General features: G+C 41.7%; 2 protein-coding genes across 5 annotated transcripts in view; one reads left to right on the forward strand and one right to left on the reverse strand.

Moving 5' to 3' along the window:
* Positions 1-332: 332 nt before the first annotated feature.
* Positions 333-5,360, forward strand: klf5b (Kruppel like factor 5b). Its single transcript, XM_083996344.1, has 4 exons — positions 333-738; positions 1,896-2,808; positions 2,916-2,975; positions 3,304-5,360. The coding sequence occupies exons 1-4, from the start codon at positions 562-564 to the stop codon at positions 3,480-3,482; spliced, it is 1,329 nt and encodes a 442-aa protein (XP_083852470.1). The 5' UTR covers positions 333-561; the 3' UTR covers positions 3,483-5,360.
* Positions 5,361-6,837: 1,477 nt separating this feature from the next.
* Positions 6,838-27,434, reverse strand: part of klf12b (Kruppel like factor 12b) — a 41,440-nt gene continuing 20,843 nt past the window's right edge. For 3 of the 4 annotated variants that reach the window (XM_083997302.1, XM_083997303.1, XM_083997304.1), the window contains exons 3-6: positions 25,419-25,980; positions 21,696-21,831; positions 15,109-15,266; positions 6,838-11,306 (exon numbers count right to left, since the gene is read on the reverse strand). In XM_083997302.1, the coding sequence (XP_083853428.1) occupies positions 11,125-11,306; positions 15,109-15,266; positions 21,696-21,831; positions 25,419-25,980 (1,038 nt within the window). In that variant the 3' untranslated portion in view covers positions 6,838-11,124. The remainder of the gene's footprint in view (positions 11,307-15,108; positions 15,267-21,695; positions 21,832-25,418; positions 25,981-27,434) is intronic. The other variant, XR_014596327.1, reaches the window with a different exon arrangement.

Genomic DNA, 27,434 nt, shown 5'->3' on the forward strand with positions numbered 1-27,434 from the left:
ATTCCTTTTAAGGCTTTCAAAACTTTACAGAGGTTTGTGACCAGGTTGAAGTCACACCACAGTGAAAAGCACACACACGCAGCCTGTTTGACATGACCCCGTTGACTCACTTTATTTTGGAGTGTGCGAATAAACCGCTCATTTATGGAGTCCTAACACCTGACACACGTTCATCCTCCTCCTCTTCCTCTTCCTCCTCCTCCATTTACCTCTTTAACCCCCACGTGTTTGCTGTTATTTCCAATTTATTCCTCGGCCATTTTCACCTCATCGCACAAACCACAGTATTCATTTCATTACACTAGGTGTATCCCGATCGCTCGGGTTGTCCTGTTTATTATTTTGTACATGTTCAGCCCCGCCCTGCAGACGCGCTGATACCACGCAGTTGCGTAATTTGACAAGCCAGCGCAAAATAGAGGGGAGAATGAGCGTTTGACAGCCGCTGCTTTGCCTGTGCAGATTGTCTGGAAACAAAAACAAAATAATAATAATAATAATACCTATGCTTCATTTATTGGTGAAAGATTTCGGATAGTTAAGACAGTTACCTCTGCTTTTATGGCCGCTGCCGTAAGGAATAATGTTTGGGTTGCTCCGGGGCAGGACGCGCAGTTTCTCCAGAAAACCACCGCACCACTGGCAGCCGACGGTCTGAGAGGTGAAGATCACGGACAAGTGCCCTGTAACACGAGGGATGTCATCCCGGGAACTTCGTCTTATCATGATTACAATTTGGTATGGGGGATTATTATTATTTCTTTCATTTCTTTTCTGCATCTGCCTCGGAGCATCACAGTGTTTACTGGTGCCTGCTGGTTTGACGTAGAAAGGTCGCATGTTGCTGATCAAAGCAAAAAATAAAAACAGGCTGTTTCCATTCATAGATTTCAGCCTAACATTGACGAACAGGGCCTGTGTCTTAACTCGTTGTGATATTTACCGCCACTGCCCGCAACCTCTCCATCCCGTGACTGAAATTGTGAGCTTTTTTTTTTTTTTTTTAAATGTCTGTGTTGATGCTGACATTCACTGACTGGCTGGCTGGGGGCTGGATCGGGGAGCGGTGGCTCGGCCGGGATGTGAAACGTTCACGCGGCCACATGCTCCCGAAAAGAAAACTTGCGAGGAAGAGATGCGTATCGCGCTGCAGAGCAACTGGATGTTCTAATTTCAGCCATGTATTTCCAAACAGCTCAGGCTGCTGCGTTTCAGGAAAGGGGGGGAGGTGGGGGGAGTTGAGGGGGGCTGCTTGTAAAAGGAGGGGTGTGTGTGTGGAGGATAGGGGGGGCTAGGGGCGTCTTTGATGTGGCAGTGTGTAGACACCAAGGGCAGGCCCCAAATGCATCCACAAATATATGAACGGGAGCTTGTTTTGTATAATACTTGAACATTGCACCTTATACAACATGCATACTGCACTCTCTCTATACATTATGTACCTGGTATAGATAGATAGATAGATAGATAGATAGATAGATAGATAGATAGATAGATAGATAGATAGATAGATAGATAGATATCAGTAACCCTTTAACTGGGTTAGGGTCAGGGTTAAACTTCTGTTTCTTCAGTCCAAGTCCAGTTCCTTCTAGGTGTAATAAATGTTATTCTGATGCTGAAATCTCATGAGTCTTCAACATCATTGGGACATGATGAGAGGGATCTGGTCATGGTTTTACTGTACCTGGAAGTAAATGGAACCAGTGAGGCGTTCAATGCCCTTTGCTGATTTTGAATGCAAATCTTGCTTAATTCACAACATCAAGGGTTAAGAGGGAAAAGTATCTCAAAACAAGATTTTTTTCAAGAAGCCTTAATAAGAATCCATCATTGAACACTTGTGTTTTTCTAGTACCGCTGACCTGACAATTTCTTTTGCTTGTGTTTTCCAGGGGAAGTCAGAGATGGACAGTTACCTGTCTCAGCACCCACAGGACATAGTAAATTCCAAAATGTTGTGCAGGGAAGGCGCTCTGATGCTTGAGCCACCCTTCACCGAGGACTTCGCCGCCCCTTACAGCGTCAACATGAGCCTGCTCCTTCCTGACGTCACGTACCTGCACCCGGGGCTCTGCAGGACTGTGAGGCAGATTAAAACGGAGCCATCACACTCCCTGATGCACCCTGCCTGTCAGGGCAACGGGGTGCCGCCGGTGCTCTCAGGTGTTTTTAGCGCAGCTGACACAGCAAGCGGCAACTTCTACATAAAACAGGAAGTGCCAGATTTCCAGGATGTCCCCTTGTTTCAGCTTTTGAACTCTGATTTGGACCAGCTTGTTCACGGGTCACAGCTGAACTCCATCCCCATGGTCCCCTTAAGTCTTCCAAATGGGAACGTCCACGTGGGCCCCGTGCAGAATCCTACTAAACACACAAGCGGTGAATGTTTTCAGTTTAATCATCACGTAGGCCATCAGCAGAGACCAACCTATTTGCCACCTTCACCGCCAAACTCTGAACCCTCAAGTCCAGACAGGGGGAAGGAGCTACTCCACAATCTGTCGCCACCTCCCTCCTACGAAGCCAGCATCGCCTCTAAGTTAACTTTTCACACCCATAACCCCAACGATCCAGGACAGACTTCCAGTTTAGCTCCAACCCAAAGTCCAGACCAAAATTCCAGCGTTGGATTTGTCCAGAGTCCAGGTGCTGGACCAGGCCAGCATTCGAGCCTGACACCTGTTCCGACGACGCCGGGTGTTGGTCCGCTGTCCCCGGTGTTGGCCCAGTCGGCTCCGCTCAGATACAATCGCAGGAATAATCCTGATCTGGAGAGACGGCGGATTCACCACTGTGACGTCCCAGGTGAGTCGTCTGTTGTTTCTAAAATAAAAAAATAAAAAAACGCTCCTTTTGAAAATATGGCATGAAAAGTTTTAATGAGCTCTCCTTTTCTTTTCTTTTCTTTTTAGGATGCAAGAAAGTGTACACCAAATCCTCTCATTTAAAAGCCCATCTACGAACCCATACAGGTAAAATGTTTGCAGTTGCATTCTTATTTTGGGGTGAAAGTGGCGATGTTGCCAGGCAGAAAAATGTACTTGGCATGCAGATGCATTCTGTCTGCTGACAGACCTGGCCCACATCTCTCTGCTGTCAACTCACATAAACCCTGCAGCTCTCATAAAGGGGGCAGGGAGACAGACAGGACACGCTATGATTTATGGCTCTGAGTTGAGGCATATCAGGGTTTTTTTTTTTTATCATCAAAACTCCTTCATTAGTCTTTTGAAATATGAAGTAAATATTCTTTCTTAAGGGGAATGTATCTCAACGCATGCTGTGTGTCTCTCCCTGAAGGAGAGAAGCCTTACCAGTGCTCCTGGGAGGGATGTGAGTGGCGCTTCGCTCGTTCTGATGAGCTGACTCGCCATTTCAGGAAACACACGGGGGCAAAGCCTTTCCAGTGTGGAGTGTGTAACCGCTGCTTCTCCCGCTCCGACCACCTTGCACTTCACATGAAGAGACACCAGCGCTAGAGACCCGCGCTCCTGCAAAACCAAGCCCAATCCAATCTTTTTTTTTTCTTATTTTTCACTAAACATGGACAAAGAACTGGCACTTACATATCAGCAAACAGACAAATGTAAAACGGGTGGATGTTTCTGCTCAGCTCCCAGTGGAGATAATTCTTAGCAGTGCTGGCCCACATGTCATTGTTTCTTTTATTGTGAAAAGAATTAATGTTACTGTTGCCTTATTTTATTTACACGTGTGTGCCCATTTTCTTGAGATATTGGTCAGAAATCATCAGCCAAATGTAACAATGAAATTCTGTTTAATCCCTTGTCTGTGGGATTAAATAAACCCAACCCTAACCCTAACCCTAACCTTTACCCTAAACCTTAACCCTAACCCTAACCCTAACCCAAAAGCCTTTATTTTCATTAGATCTTAACAACTTTTCAGGAAATATCAATCTTTCATCTCAATTTTGTCATTGTACAGATTCTATCTGTGTCATAATGGGCATTTATTTACTCAACTCCAACAGCAAACTGCCATGCTATAAAGTGCTGCGGTGGATCGTGTATTGTTTCGGATAGGGGAGATCAAAGGATGTGTAGTATTGGCCGGAGGCTGTGTGATATAAAAAGTAACACATAGGTTTGTTAAAGTTATACTGAAAACAAGTTTGTGGATTTCATAAAAGACACAGCAGGAAGACGTGAGGTGAACACTGGAACAGAGTTCCCGTCTGCAAGCTGGTGAAGGCATGTGGCGAGTGCAGGACTTTAACACTGCCAGACTTAGCAAATACTTTGTCACTGAGGGTAACGTCACTCAGAGCAAAACACAAATCTGTGTTTATCTGAAATGAAAGGGAGATAATGGTTATCGGATATTCATCATATTCATTTGGACTGCGTTGTCAATGTTCTGTTGTATACACACACATGAACGTGAACATTACAGAAAGTGTTCAGCTTATTTTAACTTCAGCCACTTGAGACGTTCAGTTTTGACGACATGCAGATTTCAGCAGTAGATCAGAGTTACTTTCTATCGTTTGACAGGCTGGTGTTCGTTCATCTCCATTTTGTTTTGGTTGTTATTGGTGTCTCCCAACATTAGATATTTTGTTTTGCTCGCAACAGGATTACAACGTCATGTCACTCGCCGACTTGTCTTTGGTTTCAAAGTAAAGTGGCGTCTCTGAGTTTGAGATTTTTTTCTTTTAAACTTTGACTGAGCATCTGCCAGACTGAGCGTCTGTGAAGGCTTCTGGTTTCTTTGACTACTATCCATGTATTCAAACACCTTTTCAAAGTGCCTTTAACTGCTTTTTTCCCTTTTTTTGGATGAATGAAAAACAAAGCTGCCCCTTTGGGATAATCTTCTTTTATCAGGTACTTCACTCTGCCAAAATGATGCTGTATGTTGGCTGCCCCTCCTCATTTTCACGATACATCAATATCTATTTATGACCAAATTTATTCATAATTTGAGCCTTCGTGAGCAAAATAAGATTTTTTTTTAAGTTTCTATAATTTGTTAAGATGTATATATTTTATGTCTGCTGTTTGAGGATCCATTGATTGTTTTTGGGTGTATAAAGATTTGAAATTTTGTTTTAAATTGCAGAGACTGTTTATTTTTTATTTCTCAGCGGATAAATTATGGAATTTTGTCATGGTCCGACGCTGTCGTTACTTTCTCCAGCCAAGGTGGCAACTCTCAGTGGAGTATGTGCCGTTAAATTATTGCAATACTTAGAAAAAAAATATATACAGTATATACACACACAAATATTTTGACATGGTTGGTACACATGAGAAGTGTTTGGATATTTTGTGTCTTAGCTTCATAACATGAAGATGTAACCTAAATTGATAATAATAATAATAATAAAAAGAAAGTGCTAAGAAGCCATGTGAATAATGCAAATAAAGGTTTTGTGTTGAATCTTATTAATTACGTTGAATATTTCTGAATATCTGTGTGGTATTTTTTTCCCAGTTAAACTTTACACATTTTTGCTGGGGTTCTCACCCCTTTCCAGTATTTTACTAGACTTATCCTTATTCAATATTGTATTGCTAAAGGTAAACCTAGGTCATATTGGTATTATTGAAAATTTTGCTTTACAAATATTCCCTATAAAAATTGCATAGATTTTTTTTCTCACTATTATTAATTGGTAGAAGTCAAAATTTTCAAATGTCAGAGCTCATTCACATCCTAAAAGTTGTATGAAAAAGTGAATTCAAAGTAATTTTGCTATTAGCAATACTAATTTTTAAATGACAAACAACTGATCAAACAAGTAGGAAACAAATATTCATGTGTAATATTTTCAAAATAAAATTCTAAATTGCTCCATCAATTTGTATTTATCTGTCACATTCCACAGGATCATATTGGATCATCTTGTTCAAATTGTTTTCCACAACGTTTCTCTCCAGGAAAGGCAGCTACACTTGCTTTGGCGCTGGTATTCTGTGATTATTCAGGACCACGCCTTTCATGTAGCTGTATACTTATTATTGGACCAACAATTCAGTGTCAATAAAACAAGATGACTTCTTTGGTCTTTTTATTCTTGGAATTTGTCCTCGATGTGACTCACAATCATAAGTGCTGACACAAAAGCGTCAAGAGCAACTGTAACAAACCTGAGGAGGTGTCTGAGCTTGTCCTGGTTCAGAGGAAGTTCCCAGTGTGGATTGTTATACTCCTATTTGCTTTTAAGCTTCTTCTCACTGCACTGTACTTGACTTGTACAGTAGCTTGCACAACATAGGCTGTTGTGGGCGATAAATCACTCATGTGATATATGTGCACACCGAAATGCTTAGCGGAGTGGGAATTGAAACCTTGTTATTGTAATCATTGGAATCCTTTACTGGCAGACAGAAACATTCATCGAGATCCATTTATAATAGAGCACCGTACAGGATGTACTGGGCGTTTTCTTTCTAGCGCAACCTGTTCTCAGAAAGTCTATTCACTACATGCTATGTTAAAACTCTCCACTATGTTCACAGCAGATAATAACGACAAACAATGTAGGTTGCACCGAGATACATGATGCTTTTTTTTGGATGTTTGAACATGGTTGAAACCAAACCAAATATTTTTACTACATACTTAAAAAAAAAAAAAAAAAAGTATGTGGTTATACCAAATTTTTCTTCTTCTTCCTGTAGTAATCAGATGTACTCTACGTACAGTATGTCAGCTACCATTTAAAATGGCTTCCCTAATACCAAGATTAGGTTTCTGAATGCCAGTGAATGTGAGTACAGTGCTCAGATGTCTCACCGACATCGAAACCACATACCAGCCGTCTCAGTCATAGATAGTAACTAGTTCCATAGCAGTGTGTTACATACAAAATGCAACTTTATTAACCTTCATGCCTCCATTCATATTAATATACATGTATATGTTTGAACTTATTTTAATTTCACAGCTCCATCCATATGAAAATACAGAGAAAAAGGCAAAAAACACTGACTGGATACTTAAACAACTCTTGGAGAAAAGAAAAGCGTAACAGAAAACAAAAAGAGAAAGGACACCTGTTGTTGAAGTTTTGAAAAATATCAGGATTAAAAATTTTCTTTTACAGATGTGGAATTCCATGAGCAGAATTTCCCTTTTGAAGCGATGCTGAGCAATATCACAATTTTTTTTTGTTTGGTTTTTTTTTTTAGTTTTTGTTTAGTTTTTCTTTTAACGGCAAGAATGGAAAGATCTGAATATATTTACACTACACTCACTTTACATAAATACAGGAACAACAATTACTGTACGTAATATCAGCAAACTCGAAACATAGGCATTGGTTTCACTACTTAAAAATTTTCAAAAACCAGGAAATCAAAAGCAGATGTTACACAGAAAGTAAAATAGATATTGAACTGATACAAAGTGTAAGATCAGTATTCATAAACAAAAGGCATCACTCTGGGATCCCAGCCACAGGATGTTTTATTTTTTCCTATGAATGAGATTCCACATTATCTTCCATGGAATCACTATGTTGATTTAATGTGCTGAAGCTGAAACATCAAGAGGCCTTTGTAACTCAGTTTTGTTCCCCTAAGAGGAAGTGACTTATTGCAAGCAAAGTAATAATGCAGTATGGCTGTGAACAGCCCGTGAAAGTGTAATGTGATGGGAGGATGCTGCATTTGACACAATGGCATAAGGCTCAGTGCGAAAAAGAAAGCGAAACATTAGAGGTCTGACTTGCATAATGTTGTCTGTGCTTTTTTTTCTTCCTCCTCCCAAAAAAAAAAAAAAAAAAAAAAAAACACGATTTCTCATTTGAAATTTATTAATTTGAGCACACATGCTGAAATCGAAACTCTGCACAGAGCAGTTGATATTACAGGTGTGTGATATGAGGCACTATTCATTATTATTGCATAACTTTGACCCTGGTTACCGTTACAAAATTATGCTTTTAAAACGAGGAAAGAGACGCTGGAGGGAAATACAATTCACCCTGTCCTGTGGAGACCACCACCTTCAAGTCTAATTGAATTTTTATCTGAAAAGCGGTTGTATTAAGGCATGCAACGTCATATACTGGATAGGAGAGTACATGTGCTGTTGATATGTGCTTGAATCGATTTTGTTTTGTCCAGATATAACAAAATAGCCACCCAGGGAATCGAGTACCTTAATGTGGTCAATGTGCTGTATATAAATAATTTGTTGATTATAGCAAACACTGGTTCAGCCTTAGGAATAAAAATGATTTGATCATGAACTTAGTAAACCACAAACCCAAAAAAAGAGAAAAAAAAAGAAAACTGTTATAGAACACCACATATGATAATTTACATGATGAATACCATTAGCCCCATTTCACTGTATATCAAATTAGATAAATTACAGTCTCTGAAAAAGACTTTACATGTATAAATGTATTTCCTGCATCTACTAATCAAAAGCCCTATTTTTCCAATGTATATACAGGCTGTAGAACTTTGTAATAAGTTTTATCTTCACTATCACATATATTACAACATTTCAAAAGTTCCTTTTTACAGAAGAAAAAGAGTTATATGCAATGACGAAGTGCCCCTCAATCATAAAATGATCTTATACATTATATGGATGATAAAATACGATGATGATTATTTGTTTATAAATCGACATCTGAAATAAAATAATCTGAGAAAAAAAAATCATACTAATAAACAAAGAAGGTGCTGATATGCTTTTGCCAAAATGTTAATACAAACTGGGCATAATGACGCTGTGCACAAATAATATACATAAATAATGATACCATAACATTACCATTCTCCATTACATTAAAAAGGGGGGTGGGGTTGTCACATACATTGTGTGGAAATGACTTCCTGGATTTGGCTACAGTACTTTGCTGAAAGTGAGGAGGTTCAATTCAAGCATGCAGGTTTGTGTGTGAGCATGTGTGTGTGTGCATGCATGAGAGTGTGTTGTATGAGTGTAAGTGTATGGTTTTCAAGGTGCTATTATCAAAAAGGTTACCATTTCTTTTTACTGGCTTCGGTCCAATAAATACATTTAGCAGCACTATCAAATAATATGGGTTGGCCTGATGCTCTCAGTTTATGTCTGCAGCTCCTTCGCTTGGAAACACCTGCAAAAAAAAGTCTGCTATTACGAGTATGAATTATTTTTTTTAATTAAGCTTCTTGATTAAGGTTAAGTGGCGCTCTCTAAGAGATATATCTGCCAGAAACTGCATTTAAAATGTAATCGTACTGCACATAAATAATGTATTTATGTATGTGCATGTGTATGTATTTTTTATATATATGTCTTATGTGATGCATGCATGTGTGATTCCTCCGTTTATCAGCATTTCATGTAACCAAATCTCAGGTACATCAGATAATAATTTTAACATATATCTGGTCTGAGGTGAAAACATTTCAAGTGACTTTCTGTATTTGAGACGAACAAAAAAGAAATGAAAATAAAACAAAAATTATATGACTTTATAGTAACTAACAGAGACACATCAGATTCGAGTCTTGTGCTGGAGCTACAAACCAGGTCGGTAACACACGGGGGGGGAGTCATGGTACTGAGAGAGAGGAGACGGCCGAGCTAGAGACTTCTCCTCGGATATTGACATCAGCAAACAGAACAAAGAGGAGGTGGACGTTCCTTCTCATCGCTTTGTTCATAATGTATTGCTCTACGTTATTGTACATCAGGTACCACGCTATCCCTGTAACACTGCAGCCGGTGTCAATGTCAGCTTTATGGTCAAGTGCTGCTGTGCAAAAAACCACCAACACAAATTCCTTTCACTGTCAAAACCCAGCTGAGAAAACAGAGCTGAATAATAATAAAAACAGATAGATCAGGACAGAATGAAAGTATGAGTCTGTAAGGTGCCTCTATTATTTTTTTTTTCTTCACATACTGAAAATCTCCTCTGATTGTTTCAAAGTTCACTGTACATGAGGGGTTGTATTTTTCTGAGTCAAACATAGGCAATAAGCAGGCATTAAAAAAGAAAAAAGAAAAAGCAAGATTCAATAAACAAAACGAACGTTGTCATACTGAAAGTATATTTATCCTTTAAGATTGCACTTTACTGATTGCTAATCACAGCACAAAATCAACCAAAGATTTCAAGAGGCTCAACATAAAGAATAGCACTGATGTTATTTGGGGTAATCCGGCCCTGTGAGTAACTCATGGATGGTGTGTTTCTTTGCTGGTGGGATGATATGCACGTCCATTTTTCCCCTCGTTTGAAATGAGGCAATGAACAGTGGAGGTGTGGATGAGGTTGATCCATTCAGGTTGTGGCTATTTTTTTCAGTCATGCTGTTGTTATTGTTTGCTGGCTATGGAGAAAAACAAAAAAGGTGAAAGTCCAGTCCTCTTTTAGATTTTTCTTTTTTTTTTTTTAAATATGGGATGCCTCTGACAACACAGCAGTCTCCAGCAGGCAGAGGAAACCATCCGTGATGAAATGGCGTCCTCTGCTGGTCATAATTCAGACTCACAGGGAGGCACGGCGAATCAATACTGCCTGTAACTTCAACTAGGCCCAAATCGTTTCCTGTGATCCAGTCCAGGCCCAACTTCCTTTTTCTGCTCACACAGAAAAAAATCAATTTCATTCCAACGGGATCTTTCACATTATGAATGCTGGAAAAGCAGCCATTTTTGAACAATAATGAAAAGAAAGATACCAAAAAAAAAAAAATGAGACAGCTGCGATTGCATTATATATATTTTTTCTTTTGTCCAAATGAAGAGTGCGAGTTCATTTTAAAAATCAAAAGTGAAACATTTATGAACAGTGCTGTAAAAGACAGTTCCCTATTAAACTCCAAACAATGACAATAAAAGATCCTGCCGTCTATTCCTTCCAACCCAAAGAGGATCCAGAAGTGACCCTGTTTTGTGCTCCACAAGCTCTGTGCACCTCTACATCTTCTTTCCTTATGACGGATGAGAGTGTGTCTGTGTGTGTGTATCTGTGTGTGCGTCTTTGTGTGTGTACGTGAGTGTGTGTCCAGGCCAGCTGAAAAACATTCATAGGGAGATCCTGCTCCCCAGGCTGCCTGTGTGTGTAGAAGTGTGTGTTTGTTCCGTTCCATTTTTCTTTCGTTCTCTTCCTCCTTTTCTCTCTCTCTCTCTCCGTCTGATTCACACCAGCATATGTCTCCGTCGGTGCAGAGCCAAGTGGTCAGATCTGGAGAAGCTGCGGTCACAGTCTGCACACTTGAAGGGCTTGACCCCCGTGTGTTTTCTGTAATGCCTCGTCAGCTCGTCAGAGCGGGCAAACTTCCACGTGCAGCCGTCCCAGGTGCATTTGTATGGCTTTTCCCCTGGAGAGGATACAGAGGAAAGAAAACACAGCGCGTTCAGCAGCTTGTAGATCACATGGTCACAGGAGGCAAAGACAAAGTTATGTTGGCAAATTTGAAATTCTTGCATATACAATGTATAATTTAACCTATTTAAAGGACAATCTATATTACCACATCATGTCAAACCCTTCATGACTACAGCATCAAGATGATTCCTATCACCATAACAGAGCTTGTTGTCAAATGTGTGTGTGTGTGTAACTGTCATTTGACAAAGGCTTGAATCATTGTTGTCTTTGTAATAAAAGGGGTTATAACATCCTCTCGCAAGACTTATTAAGATGGGCCAGGGCTAGGGGTCAATATGCAAAATTCACTAGAAGGAAAGAAAGATAGAGACAAAAGTTACAAAAGTTAGCATTGGTGTTGCTTTCCATCACTGGACACAGTTCTTGATGAGTAAAGTAATAATGTTTGTTGTTGAACTTGATGCACTGGTCTTTCCTCTAAACTGGTTAGTAAACATCAGTAGTTGGCCAACTCAAAACCTTCATAACCCTTACCCTAGCTTCATGGATGGATGGATGGATTTGAAAAAAGCATTGCAAAGTTATGTGATGTGTGTCAGTGTGTTGTCAGTGTGTTGAACAACTATAATTTAGCCTGAACTGAAAGTCTGTTGCACTTTTAGTGACGCAGACGGCCCTATGTCATCTGTAATGTTGGAGCATCGTTATTATCGTAAATATAATTTCCTGTAAGATACAACGGAAAGTATAGTGTCAATTAGCTCTGAGACAATTACCTAGGTTCTGGTTGATGTTAAAAGTCATGTTATGTTGAAAAGGTTTACATATACAGTGTTTAAGCAAAGTATAGTTCTACCTCTATAGTTTCCTCTGTGATGTTAGCTTCCTCTTTAAATATTTGGTTATGTATAGTTGTTTAAAAATTGGGCATAAACAAATAGTAAAAGGGCTCTATAAATACCAGCATACATTTTTTGCTTAGGCAGACAATGAGCTATGAGGAAGGCCTTAGGGCAACCACAGTCTCGTAAGTCCGTAGGTTACAGAAAGCCTCAAGGGACATCTGGATATTATATATACTATACAACCCTAGTATTATGCATTTGATGCATTGTATGTTTGAGGCAGACAGTAATGACGATAGAGAATGTATTTCCCGAAGATGCGTATGAATGCTGCAGGCTGAACACCATTGCCTATGCTGAAAAGGCTGAAGCTACAGAAAAACAGAACTCTTAAGTTGAGAGAAGATACATAAATGGTTTTAAAAAGCTAAATGTGGGAGAAATGTTAAAGTCAGGGAAAATGTTAAAAATCCTGCATGTTCAAGTGTAACTGTTGAAGAGTTTGAAAAGGGGAAGTTTGCTTAAATACCGTACACTGGGAACTGTCAAGCAATAGCAATATTTGAAGATTTAAAGTAGAACATGCAAAAAGGAGGTTATATTAATGACATGGCTGAAAAATGCCTGAATTGTTAAAAATAAGTACAAAAAAAAAGAAGCAAAAAACATTGTTGGAGCAATACTGATGTAGATGATGCAATAGCTGAAGAATAAAAGTAGAACTTGTAAGCAGACATGAAATGGTTGAAAAGGACCTGAATTGTTGAAGATTGGTGTAAAAATGTAAGAAAATATGTATGAAAAATGTGTAAATATTTGAAAGTCCTCAAATGGTTGAAAAGTTTAAAGGGTTTAAAATCATTAAGAAGCTGACTGATATAAACTACAGAAGAACAGATCAAGCAGCAGAGAGCAAAGAACCAAGGCTTCAATCTGTCGCTCCATTATAGCTCCAAGGTCTCTGTCAACATGGGAATCAAACCCTCAAACTTAAAGAGGAACTATGCAAGTCTGGTGGCTTTTCTGCTGTTTTTCTAACCCTCCTCTTCTCCATGTGCACTTGTTTTTAACGAAGCCGGCGGAAAATCAATCCATGGAGCGGTGGATAATGTTATACAACATATACGATGTTACGACGTGTATATTTGTGTAGTCTTAACTGTCATAAACAAGTATTGCGGGTTATGGAGCGTGTTTGTGCCGCGGTGTGCGGAGACGAGAGCTGGGACACCGGGGGCGGCGGCCAAGTACTAACTACACTGATGTTTCAAGGTTGGTTTTCAGCCGTGAGACGCCAGGTGAAAGGCAAAGAGCCTCCGTTCTCACTCATAACAAGTCACAAGTCATGTAGCCTAGTTAACTATCACAAGTACTCCGGAACTTTTTAATTAAAGCAGAAGTAAGTGATATATTTGTGTTAATATAAGTCTTAAATAGTTATATCTTCCGACAGCAATCACTTACATAGAGTGTTTGGACCGAAACACGGGTCTGTCAGTCACTCTGCTCTGCTCTGAGCCGAGGAGAAAACATTTATCGTATCCTACAGTTTTTATCCAATGAGGAGAGAGAACGGCATGCAGGGCTGTGTGTGCAGCCAAGGGACGCCGTGAATGTGGTGACGTAGGGACGAGGACTGTTATGGTGCGTTCAAGGCAGCCCATAACTCGTGTTTTTCCGACCTGTGAAGTCGTACCAGTTCAATCTGGTACGAGTTCACGGGTCGGAAGTTACGAGTGGCCGTTATAGTGACTTTCACCGGTAAAACAGGTCGGTAAAACACGAGTGGGTTGCCTGGAACGCTACAAAGTCGTAAGTTGTGACTTGAAGCTGTAATTTACGGTTTCAAAAGCCTGCCTGGAATGCAGCATTAGCCAAAACGACCGGATCGCTTACTTCTGCTTTAAGGTAAAAATGTAGCATAGCCACAGGGAGAAATCCTGCTTAGTTCCTCTTTAAGGTCAAGAGTCTCACATTGTAAAGACGGAGATAATCAAACAGACATGATCATCTCTCTCTCAACACAGACATTATGGAGCTGTCAACCTGTGTGTGTGCATGTGCTGTTGTTGGACTTTAATCACTGTCACTAATGACTAACTGAAAAAAACAAAACCTGCCAAATGTTTGATTGACACCACAGTCAATCAGTCAGAAACGTGTGTGTGTGTGTGAGAGAGAGAGAGTGAGTGTCAGAGGTGCAGAGTAGCGTCCCTAGGACACATGGGAAGTGAGTTTATTATGTCCTTTCAGATTGTAATGTTTATTTCCACATCCAGAAGCAGAAAGGTGGAAATAAACAAATATTATAAAAAAAATAATATTTATAAATAAATATTAAAATAAATGACCATATTTTACTGTGGGTATTTGCCATAGATATCCACCTGTGATTTGGAACAGACCTGACCTGCTCAGGGTGGTGGAGCAGGTCTGTTTCACATCACATAACCCTTCACACTACACCGCTCAGGTACAGGACAGTATAGATGTCCTCTCTCAAGTCATCCGATCGTGTCAGCAGATAACGACTGGAGAACAGGATGGCTGCCTGTCTGTCATCAGGCATGCTACCAGTCTGTCTGCCTGAAACATCTGTGTGAAAGCCTGCCCCCCAGAGGTAGATACAGTACAGTGATTTTGAACTTCAAACTCATTCAGTTTAAGAAAAAGCTGTTCCTAGTATGCCCAAAATTTGACATGGTCAGAACAGCAAGGCCTTACTAAATACATACATGTCTTTTTGGTATTTCTAGAGTAAAAATTGTGGAAATTTTCACGCATAAAAAAATAGGATGGCACTTTTTCCTCAAGAAATCAGCTCATAATCTTGTATTGGAGTTAATAGACAGCTGGATGCGACTGGCATTGCTCATTTATTGTAGAACTGTTAAAAGATGCTGGCAGGGCACAGGAAAGTGACAGTCACAGTAGCGTCTCACTGACCTGTATGCGTCCTTCTGTGTGCTTTTAAATGGGAGCTTTTGGTGTACACCTTATTGCAGCCCTCGAAGTCACATCTGTGGATTCTTCTCTTTTTGGAATCTGGCGACTCTGACCTCCGGGGGCGCCGTATGCTGTCAATACTGAACGGGGACATGGAACTGCAACAAGAGGAGAGGAATACATTAGACTGTGAGCAAAACTTTGCCCCACAACAATATATCCAGGATCTACACTTCACACTAATTCTAAAGAGAAAAAGAGACAAACAGGCAAATACTCAAAAACAGACATGTTTAAAAACAGAGATACATAATTAGTATAGTGTTGATGAATGGATATTGTCACTGGAAAAAAAAACACAGTCTCTGAGTGAAGTTGAGATGACAGTACCATTGTTAACATTACAGTTTACAGCAGTTCAATAGAGTATGAAGCATCCCTGATTGATTTCCATTACATATCCTGTAAGGTAGCATCTTAAAAATTATGCAACAAAATAAAGGAAAAAACAAAGCATAAAATACAACTGTGATATAGCCTACATTACAATGCTAATGATTGTTATGTTTTTTAAGCTCATTAGTTGGGGAACAAATCAGCGTTTGTGTTTGACGTTTGCAAAAAGAAAAGATGCAAATATTCTATTATTTGTTCATGTCCTGTCCACAGTACATACTACATGCAAACACAGTCGACTGTTAGGTTTTAGTTTCCTCCAAGGCTGATATATACTATTACCAGGTTGCAGAACCATGGCTCTGCCAGCAGGTGGCAGTGTAACACTGCTGCAGCATGACCGAGGGAGGAGATGAGGTAAGAAGGCTGGTATTCATATTGCTCCCAGACTTTCATCAATCAAAGGTGTTTTTTTTCTTTCTCTCAATGTTTTTCAGTGAGGTTAATGACTCCTGAGTTATTTCTACCATCAGTATATTTTGTCATGGTATTTCCTCTCTGATAAGTAATCAATATCAACGTTGATTATATAATTTGTCAGTGCTAACAGTTAAGCCCTGTGTGCGTGCTTGCTTTTGTGCATGTCTGACTTGTTGGTGAGTGTGAGTATGTTGTGTGAGTAGTGAGTAGTATCATATCTGTGGTGAATCTACAGTTGTGTACATGTAGCATAACTTCTGAGAATGTATATGTCTGTAAATAAACACACATTTACATCCAGGAAGGATACACAGAGAAGTTGGGGTGGCGGTAGATGGTCTCACTAGTGATCGTCAACTGTGTGAGACACCTTCACACAGCGATAAACACATGACTGCTACACACACGCACACACACACACACACAGCAAACTGGCAAGGAGGAGAAAGATACAGTAGAGACCGAAAACAAGAACATCTCTGTTTACTAGAGGGGAGGAGTAATATCTGTGGGATATATTTAACAGGGCTCTCTCAGCAGTGAAGGAGCACAAATGCTCTTCTTTCAGGTCTCAGAGTCTCTGTAGTGGGTACTGAGGTTTAAAAAAAAAAGAAAGAAAAAAAAAGGTGAGAGTGTGAAGGGGGGAAAGGGGAAGGAAAGAAAGAAGCTTCACTTGTGTTAGAGGGATTTGAAAGAAGAGCAAAGTCTGTCAGACAGGATCTCTAGTGTCCAAGCAGAGGCCACTTCCTGTCTCTCTGTCTTTCACCCTAGCATGATTTATCAAACTGTTGTGTGTGTATATATATGCGTGCAATCAAGATACACACACACACACAGGCTACACAAATACACAGAATTACAAAAAGAAACACACATACAGTGTACATACAGATCACCTGTTGCTCTTGGCTTCCAGCCAATCTGAAGCTGTGCAGGAAATGAGCACACGGGTCAGATATGAAGTGAACTCTAACTCCCCTCTCATTTCTCTCTCTCTCTCTCTCTCCGCTGTGTCTCCAAGTTCAAAAAAATATCGCACCGCAACGTGATGTCAAAACGGAGCATAAATACAAAGATGTGTATTCATGAATCTGAAGGCGGCCTGTGAGAGTCTTGATTGCAAATGATTGATTGGGAGATTAACCGGGCCATCTCACGGAGAAATGTAGACGACCATCTATAATTTGAGGTATTGTGGATCAGTGTGTGTGTGTGTGTGTGTGTGTGTGTGTGTTGCATCCAGGAAAGTAAGGAAGAGTGGCAGGATTTACAGTGGAAACACTCTGAGCTCAGCCACTGAGCAGATGAGGCGGATGTTTACATTCTGACTTCATCCATGAAGTGACTCCATGATTATGATATAATTTAGGGAGGTCTGCGTACAACAGCTTCTAAAACAAAGACCAAACGACATCTCATTACTCATTTAATGCAGCTGCTTTTCTCCCACTGTCAATAATTCTGCCGTCACCACCTCGAGAGCCCGCTGACGGATTTCTGCTTTCATTTATTGTGCTTATTCGCGTACACTTGGTTTGTCTCCAGTTCCTACTAGACCACAGACATCACACAGAGGTGCTCACCGGTGCAACAAAGGTAAACAATTATAGACTACAAAATCCACTTAAATGACACCTTAACGATCCCTGTGAGGAAATTTGTCACGCAACACATTAAAGAATAAAGCAGACCAAAATGAAAAAAGGAATACAGCAACGAAATAAATAAAATGTGGTGCGAGCTACTTCAAGCTCGTAGTACAGTAATACAAGCAGAGCTGAAATAATGAGAGGAAAATGTTTCCCAGACTGTTTTGATAATTGATTATGTCACAGGCCAAACATTTGGTAGTTTCAGCAACTGCTTTATATCAGGAGGAAGGTGAAAATCCTTAGCTTTTGTGATTGTTTGGTGGGTAAAATCTGACATGTGAAGAAATTAATTCAGGTTCAAGGAAACTGTGACTGGCATTTAGTAACATTAAAGCTTAACGATGTATCAATTAATTGAATTCATTACCCCTTGTAGCCCTAAAGGCTAGCAGCAATTCCAATTGTTTCCACGTTGCTGCTCTCATGTTAAACACAGACACACAGACATACACACACATACACTCACACACACACACACCTCATCTATTAAGCATCTTCTGAGTTTTCATGTTGCAGCTGCATAGGGAGGGCTTTCCATGTCTCTCACCACCACTGATCTATTTAGCTTAGCGCTTTGCTCCTGAAAGTGTAAGCTGCTATTTATATCAGCAGGTTATGTATAAATACACAGCGGACAATATTTATGTTCAACTCAAAGACATATAAAGTATGTAGAATTACAACACGGCAGAACATATTATTGAGGACTTAGCTGAAAGTTTTTTTTTATCAAGTAACGGGACACAAAGTTTGGCAAAGTCAGCAAAAAAAAAAAAAAAAAACTATATTCGTTCAGATAAACAACATATCTTTATCGTAGCCGCTGTGTGAGAATTAATTCCTTGTATTTTTCTCATGTGAGCCCAGAGGCGCAGTCACACTGCTTTGAACCCTGTGTCAGCGCAGCATCAGGGCTGTGTGAATGTGTCTGCCTGTGTCTCCCAGAGCAGCCCAGAGAAATAGGAAGTACAGCTGAGAGCGGATTCAAACAGAGCTGACCTCTGTTTTGGTTCCTTCGTTTCCCCTTTTGTTTGCCCCTCTTCATCCGCCGCTCTCCGCACATACAGTACGGAGAGAGAGGGAGAGAGGGAGAGGGAGTCTGAGAGTGTGTGTGTGTGTGCGTGTGTGTGTGTGTGTGTCACCTGTAACGGGGGTTTCCCACAATGCAAACACAATGCATGTTTTTGTAAGTTCTCATAGGAAATGGGGTCAGTTACAGCGCAGCAACAGCTCTACATGCTTCTTGAGCAGACATACTGTAATAGTGGAATTATCAAGAAAACAGGAAAGGGAATATGTGAGTGTGAGTAAGTGTGTGTGTGTATGATTGTGTGTATGATTGTGTGTGCACTGGAAGTCTGCCCACCGGGCATTCCTGTACCTGTCCGAGGATACTACCCCCTCACCTCAGCCCTCTCACCCTCCCTCCACCTGCTTTGCTCCGGTGCCCCCAGGTCCTTGGGGACAAGCCAGACTTCAACAGAGACAACCCTTCCAACACAAGCCCCTGCCCCCTTCGCCCCCTCCCTCTTCACACACACACACACACCTACACTTTCCTTCCCTTTCCTATCTCCCTCTAACTGTCTTCCTCTCTTTCGTTTGCACACTCCCACAATAGCCTATCCACTGGTCCCCAGGGAAACGCATGAATATGGAGGAGGCTGCCCAAGAAGCACATGACACACACATACACACACATAACCACATACAGTATACACACACACGCTCTCTCTCCCTCTATCTCACTTTCTCCTTTCACTCATTTCTTTATATATGGATACCTGGATTGGAGGCTGCAGGCACTCCTGTCCTCCGCCCTTACACTTCTCCTCCCTGATGCTGCCTGCATGGCTGCTTGTGTAAATACGGCTACTAAATTACATAAAGCAGCTCTTTCCACAGTGTTCACAGTGTACGTGTTTAATTTTTTTTTTTTAAAGGAAAGGAAATATAGCGACACAATAGAGTGACATGTTTCAAAGAAGCACTCTCCCGGCTTCTGTTGCAGTGCAGATGTCCACGGAGCGCATGTGTTGTGTCAATACAGAATGCACATACTTCCAGCATGTAACTCAAGAAGACTACAGACCTCTTTGTTTTTCACAGACAAACATGCAAGTCTGTGTTCCTGTTGACAATGGCTGACCTCCTTCTGGAACCAGCTGTTCTGTCCACTGTGCAGAAACACGTGCATGCATACAGAACAAACACACATACACCGGAGGATTAATACTTACGGACGTGAATGCATACTTTTTCACACACACACACACACACACACAGTCACAGGAGCACAGTTTCCACACAGCACAGTCTGCACTTTGCACACAGAGGAGTGAATGTGTGGGCAGGCCCTGGCAGGGCATTGCTAAGCCTGGCTGGTGATTTATCTCCATAGTGAAAGCTTGGGCAGTGAAAGGTTGGGTCCTGCCAACCTCTGTTCTCCTCTGACCACCCGGTGCCCACGTGTGGCACTCAGGGGCACGCCTGTCCCTCTCAATAACCTGCACCGAAACCTGAGTCTTCCACTGAGCGTCTCTAAGTGTGTGTGTGTGTGTGTGTGTGTGTGTGTGTGTGTGTGTGTGTGTGTGTGTGCGTGTGTGTGTGTGTGTGTGTGTGTGTCTTCCTTCAAAACGTGGCAACCTCTGCCTGTACAACAAGAACAAGCCACGCCACTAGTCTAGTTCTTACCACAATGTGTTGCATGTTGTCACCACAATCTCTGCATTACTGCAGAGGTTCACACACTTGCAGCTGAGCACAGGCGAAAAAACGAAAAAAAAAGGTGCTGTACACAGTGTCAGTAGCGTAAGGCTGGAGAGTTACCACCAAAACACAGTCAGCTGGGGGTGGGCCTATCGTCTGTCTAGGCCGTGTTAATGTTGCTACATCATTAGCAAGATTCTCACAGAGTCCTGAAATACTTTCCTTACAGTTAGTCTAAATAAAAGTCCTTTGGGTATTAACTTGAGTCTGGCCAGGCTGCTAGTTATGACTGTTCTGGGTTTATATGGGTGGCGAGGCAGGGGGGCGGGGAGAGGGGGAGGGAGGGGAAGGACCAAATGTTTCTCTGCATCTGATTTCCTGCGTCTGATCAGAATAGTGTAAGCTGTCATTCACTGGGGAGGGAAGCCTCTTCATTCAACACAGATGGACTGGCACAACAGGAGTTGTGATGTCTGTAGGCCGAGCAGGGCATAAAGTATGTCTGAGCCATATGCAGTCATATAGATTCACACCTACACACGATGTATCCAAATGTGGGAGAGCGACCAGAAAAGCACAGATACCATAGATTCACAATGCTGGATCTTACACTATAGGCCCATACTGTATGTAAACACAGCTCTCATCCAGAGTGTGGAGAAAAACATTTTAGACCACGGTCAATTTGTGCAGTCACTTTATGCGTTCTCAGCATAAAGTTACAGCTCCTCAGTCTGTAAATTGATTTGTTTCTTTCTATAAATACTTTTTTTTTCGACACATAATTTATGACTGTGAATCTCACTATGTATGACAAAGAGTAATGGCTATAGGGAGAAGTTACAGTTGGCAGCCTGGAGTGGAGACAGGTGCATCGAAGAGGACTGCACCTTCAAAATAAAAGCTCCTAATACACATCAGCATATGTTCTTAAATGTTAGAATATTTTATATTCAAACTTCATACTATCACTATAACTAGATATAACTATAACTGTTCACATCTCTTAAAGTGATTCCACTGTTAATATGACAAATACAAATGATTTTATAAAGTTATATAAAGCATTTTAAGGAAAGTAACATTGTGACGGAAAGTTAATTTTAGTAATCCTTAGAAACAGTTGAGCCTCCATATCAACAGCAAGACATGTAAGGATCAAAGCTTACACTTCCCAAACACCCAAACACCTTCATGTGACAAGACTGAACAGAAATAACAATATAAGATTAGGATGTTTTTTTTTTTTTTTAGCTCTAAGGGTCATTAGAGGGGGACAAAGGCATCATGACGACCCCCCCCACTCACACACACACACACACACACATGTGTAAAGATCATGATACTCACTCTTGTACAGCACGGGCTATAGACAGCGCAGTGGAGCCCGTCTCATTAACACTGTCCAAGGTCACGTTTGGCAGGTCGTCGTCATCGCTGTCACTTTTGATCTGCCTTGGCGACAGGCCATTGGGGTCTATGTGTGCTGCGAGGACGGGACACAGACACAGGAGTCAGACACATGATACTGGAGCCGGCCCTGGAAACTTATAAGGCATATCACATTGTGTGTGTTGGAAAGTGTTTCTAATTGTAATGAGGTAATTGCTGTCATTTCATCCATCATTTCTAAAGGAACCGTCTGACAAAGTAGCTTTTATCTTTTATATCTGAAAGAACTTCATGTGCAGAATTTCTGCTGCGTGTGTATATATAGCAATGTGTGTGTGTGTGTGTGTTTCTATGTGTGTATCATGGCGGTTGTCTGAGTGTTGGTGTTGTCAGTCAGTGGTTGTTCAATCTCACACAATTCTGAAGTTGAGGACAGAGTACCCAACCATGACCGTAGACCCAGTTACAGCAAACAAATACAGCAGATAGACACACATTCAATGGCTCGCGCACACACACACGCTCCCACATACATAACCATGCATACACACACACACACACACACACACACACACACACACACACACACACACACTTATTCTTTCTTTATCGGCCTTCATGGAGATAAGGAGCTGGGTGGAGCATTGTTTGGGCGTTTTTGTTGTCTCTGAGCAGTGTGTGGTAACATTTGTGTATCTGTTAGTGTGTGTGTGTGTCTCGTGAATATGTCCAAGTTAAAAGCACACATGCATGCATGAGTGCAGCTCGGCGAAGCACCGCGTTCTCAGCCCCCCCCCCCCCTTACATGCACAACTGACAGAGAATCGTATTCATGATAATGACAAACTTTCTACATAAAAGACCGGGAGAGGACACAAAAGTCGAAACCCATCCATTCACCGCTGCATCCTTCTCACAGAACATCCTGATAATTAGCAAGCTGTCTTTGCTGAATGTTTGACTGGCCAGTACGCTATTAATCCGTGACCCTCTGAGCCAGTGAGCGCAGGGGTCTCCTGTCTCTACATGACAAAGTTACATCTGTTCCACTAGTTGTGACAACTTCTCCCCTGGACGGCTCATTGGAAACATTGCCAGAGCCTGCAGCCACTGTGTCCTCTCCGTCTCCATAGACACAGCTCTGCACATCCTCAATAACTCAAGAGATATAAAAAAAAAGCAAGAAAAGAAAAAACAAAGACCTGCTGCTGACTTCTTGCCAAAGAAAAGTTCCTGGAAATCTGCAGTGTGAGATTAAACACTGATTAAATAATATAAAAATTCAATAGAAAGGACGACACAATGAATCTACAACAGGGAACCAGCATGGATAAGATATTTTAATAACAAGTCTTCTTCCTGAAGATGTAATCATCACAAACGCTGAATATATAAAGGCAAACAGTATTTTCCACCGAGCACTGCAACACCCCGGTCTACTGTAATCCTGATGCTTTTATAAGCTATCAGGACTTCACCTCCTCTGCCCTCTCAGCCGAGACTGTGGCCATAATGTCCCATAATAAGGGTCTAGAGTTAGCGGCAGACATGGTGTTATTACTTTGAGGGGCTTGGGGAGAGGGGTGTGTGTGTGGGGGGGGGGGGATGTGGGGGATAATGCTGCGACTCTGTTGGAGCTTTTTGCTTTTAAAGGTTTCTTACTGTTGTAGCAGACTACGACATGCAGAGTGGTCACCAGCTCGCCTACCCTATGGAAAACCTGTAATTAGTCAGAAATGCATTGTGTGTTGGAAAGGGGTATTTTGAGCGAGGGACACAAAGGAGGAGTGGTGGAGAGGTGGGCAGAGCACCGGATTTCTTTCTTTCTCTCCTGTTGTTTCCAGTCAAGCCCTGTTTCCATGGCAACCTCCTGCCGGAGACAGGGAGACAGCAGTGAAAGGAAGGGTACCCGCCCTCTCTTAAAGAGGATGGCCAACCTGTGTGTGTGCGCGCGCGTGTGTGTGTGTGTAAGTGTCCATGCCAGTGTTCTTGTACTGTATCTATGTTGAGAGCTTAAATGATCACATCAGACTTCACATGGGCAGAACTGGCTTCAGTGTATCAACAACTTATTTGTTCAGCCATCAGGCAATAGTGACACCTGACAGGTAAAACTTTAGAGGACCATAAAAATGTTTTGCTTACGTCCAAAATTCAGTTTATACAGGAGAGGACGGCCATTTTTTATTCCATATAATTCTGACTTTAATCTCAGTCAAATCAGATTTCTTTTTCAATTAAACTGATAATTCATTTCCACATTAACCTCATCTGTAAATATATTATCATATATATGAATATGATAATATTATTTCTGATTTGACTGTAATTGTGTGAGATTCATGTTCATATTCTCATCAAGCTACAGCAACAGCCACATGTTCTGTTTGCCGTCTCAGTAAAAGTGACCGTCAACCACACCCAACATTTTATTCTCATTCACCCCATTTCCTTTGTGTTCGGAGCCTTCAGAGCTGGGCACAGCTAATGTTGGCCTGCGCATATGTGCGTGCATGTGTTTGTGGAAGTGCCACCCGTCTTCAATATCCATCCACACCCTCTTATGCAAGTCTTGTTTTTCCTGTCCTTCCTTCTTTCCTCTCCTCTCCTCTGGAGCAGACATCCAGCACTTAAAACGCCCATCTCTGAGGACCACCCCACCCAGTCAGCCAAGTGTCTGTCTGAGCACATGCTCTAATTACACATATGTTTGTTTGCTCGCTTGTACATGTACAGTACATGCACGGGTGTAACTCAAAAGTCAAAGTGTGTTTGTCCATCCAGCAGGGAGTTGACGAGGAGCAACCTCTTTTTACGACCAACAGTTGCCCTGTGTGCAGCTCAGAGAAACACCTACTGTAGGCTCACTCGCTGTGGTTGGCAATAAAACCACACCCAGTGAGAAAAACGAATAACACTGTCTAGGTTGGGGCTGGAGAGGTCTAATACTTACACTGCCCCAGATGTTTTTCAAGTCTCTACGTATAGAGGGAAAGGTAACAACTGGTTACCTGTATCAGAGGCTTTTCAAAACATCTCTTTGAGTAAAAAGAGGGGAGCCTGTAAAGCTCATCTTCTCTCTGAAGGAGGAAACGTTGTTGCCTCAGGGGCTGTCTCAGCACAGGACATCTGGCCAGACAAATATCCCACTATACACAGCTTGTCAATGGGATATCTCGTCCTACACCACACATCTACATCACCAAACGACACCCTGGACCTGACTGTATCAGCCCTTATTATGGGCTCATTTTATTTTATTCTACTTTCTGAAAGTCTCTGGGTGTTTCATCACCCTAAACACAAGAATATTACTCAATAGTAGTGTCATAGCCGACAGCTGATGATTAAAAATATTTAACTGTTCGATTTAGGTGAATAATTTATATGGGACATTTGATTTTTAATTGATGTTCCTTTTGAGATTGAGACAGTGTCCATTTAACCTGGAGGGTAGAGTTTCTTCAGAGACACATCAGTCTGGTTTTGATGCAAAGTAAAAATGAATGTATTCATGAAGCAGTAGGACAAAGTCTGCATTATAATGCATCATCATTTATACCAACTTAACGGCGTTCAATAATTAGTGTGGGATTACAGTGTTTCTAACTGTGAATGAGCTTTAATAGTAATCCCAAAGAACCAAAGCCAGATGTATGAATATGGAGAGCGTGGTCTCACCTTTGCCATGGCTTTTGACCTCATCCAGCAGAGGTAGCATGATGGCGTTGTTGAGGCTGGAGGGTGATCGAACGGCAGTGGTGTACATGAGGGGCAGTGACTGTACCACAACCGGGATGCGGTGAACATGGCTGGCCAGCTTCCCCGCTCCCGGCAGGCTCAGAGGGCTGGAAGGAGGCGGCGGCACAGAGTGCAGGATGTGCAAATACGGCTGACCTCTCACCCCGGCGCCGGGGGCGACCAGAGGGCCTGGCGTGAGCACCGATGAGGCTGAGGTGATAACTGATGGAGAGGAGGAGGAGGAGGAAGAGGAGGAGGAGGACGACGATAGGGATGACGGGGAGAAGGCGGATCTGAGGGGGGATGACGATGAGGTCATGGTGGTGGTGAGGATGGTGGATGAAGAGGAGGGGCGGGGCTTGTTGATTGACAGGTCGACGGGCTCGGTCTGCGTGTGGAAGTGCAGGTCGTGAGCGAGCAGGTCTTCTGGAGGTTCGGGTTTAACTCTACTCAGGAAAAAGGGGACGCCGTCCATCGCAGAATAAGGGCGCACTTTAGGCGACTGTGGGAGGAAAAGAAAAAAACAATGATGTTAGATTTTCCTTCAGCTGATTCATTTTTATCATTTGGATCTCTTACAAAAACACAAACCTGCCACTCACAACTGGGAAGAAAGAGATAAGATACACAATTTGCTTATTTTCCACTAATGTTCTGCAATAAAACGAACTGTCTCATTAACCAAACAGTGATTCATTGATACATAAAGGTCAAGGATAATTGTTCTTGTATGAAACAAACAGCTTCTGACACAACGGTACAGATGATAGAGTGATGTCAGAAACTTCTATGCAGTGACATTTATAGAGAAGGGACCAGTTAATTTCCTCATGTTCATTCAAGCATTCAGCTTCTCCCGTGTAGTCCCCATGGTTAGCATGATGTCATTCGCAGATGAAATACAGGAGTAAAGATAGTGTCTCTCACTCTCGCCTCCTTTCACTCTCTCTCCCTCTCGTCTCTCTTTTTCTTGGCGTGGGTTGCTCTCTCTCTCTTTTCCTCCTGTTTTCCATCACTCCCACAGAAACGCAGCTCTCTTGGCTCCTCTTGTATCTCTCCTAAATCTCCTTTGTGACGGTGGAAAAACATCATATGGGCTCAATTTCCTGACCGTCTCTCTCTCTCTCTCTCTCCGTCTCTCAGCGATGGGCCTCCTAAGGCCAACGCTGGTGGCTCCGAGTATCCCTCAACATATCTTTCACTTAACACCAAGCAGACTGTAACACAACCGCTCCATCTGTCTGCGAGAGTTTCAGGAACCTGTTTACTTGGAAAAGATAATGGAGAACATACAAAGCAAGAGAAACGACACTCACCCCTGCTACTATTTGTTCCTCCTGACTCCCCCAAACTTTGAACACACTTTGATACCCCAGTCTTTTGTTTTAAATGGTTAAAAATCAAGCACATTACATGTGATGCGGCGGATCTAGAGCCACTATGTTTGATGTGGGAGGGGTGCCGGAGTGTGTGGCAAGTGGTGTTGATCCTCCCAGTGGAGTCTTTCACAGGCTGACTCACAGTTAAGGCCATCAGCAAGTGAGCACTTCCAGGATTCTTACTAATCATACAGGAAAAGCTCATTAAAGTTAAAGGAAAAACTCGGCTGCAGCAGCAGAAATGAAAAATGTTCTGTACTGTGGATTTTCGTCCTCACTTTTGTTTTTCAGACTCACATTTCTTTCCCCTTATGTAATGCTGGCTGAGAGTGGATCTGTGGTGTATTACCAATTTTTCTGAGTGGTGTGTATGTGCGTGTGTGTGTGTGTCTCTCTGTGTGTGCTTGAGTGTGTGCGTTCTTTTATGTAGTAGCCTGCTATTTTTACTCCAGACTTGTATACTCGTTTTCAGCCTACAGGAAATGTTACGACCCCATGAATCAAAAAGTGCTTCTCACTGTGTAACTCCTCCTCAGTTGGAAAACAAACCCTACCCCATGAAAAATGCCCTCTGATG

This window comes from Trachurus trachurus, assembly GCF_905171665.1.
Source record: "Trachurus trachurus genome assembly, chromosome: 21".
Taxonomy (NCBI): domain Eukaryota; kingdom Metazoa; phylum Chordata; class Actinopteri; order Carangiformes; family Carangidae; genus Trachurus; species Trachurus trachurus.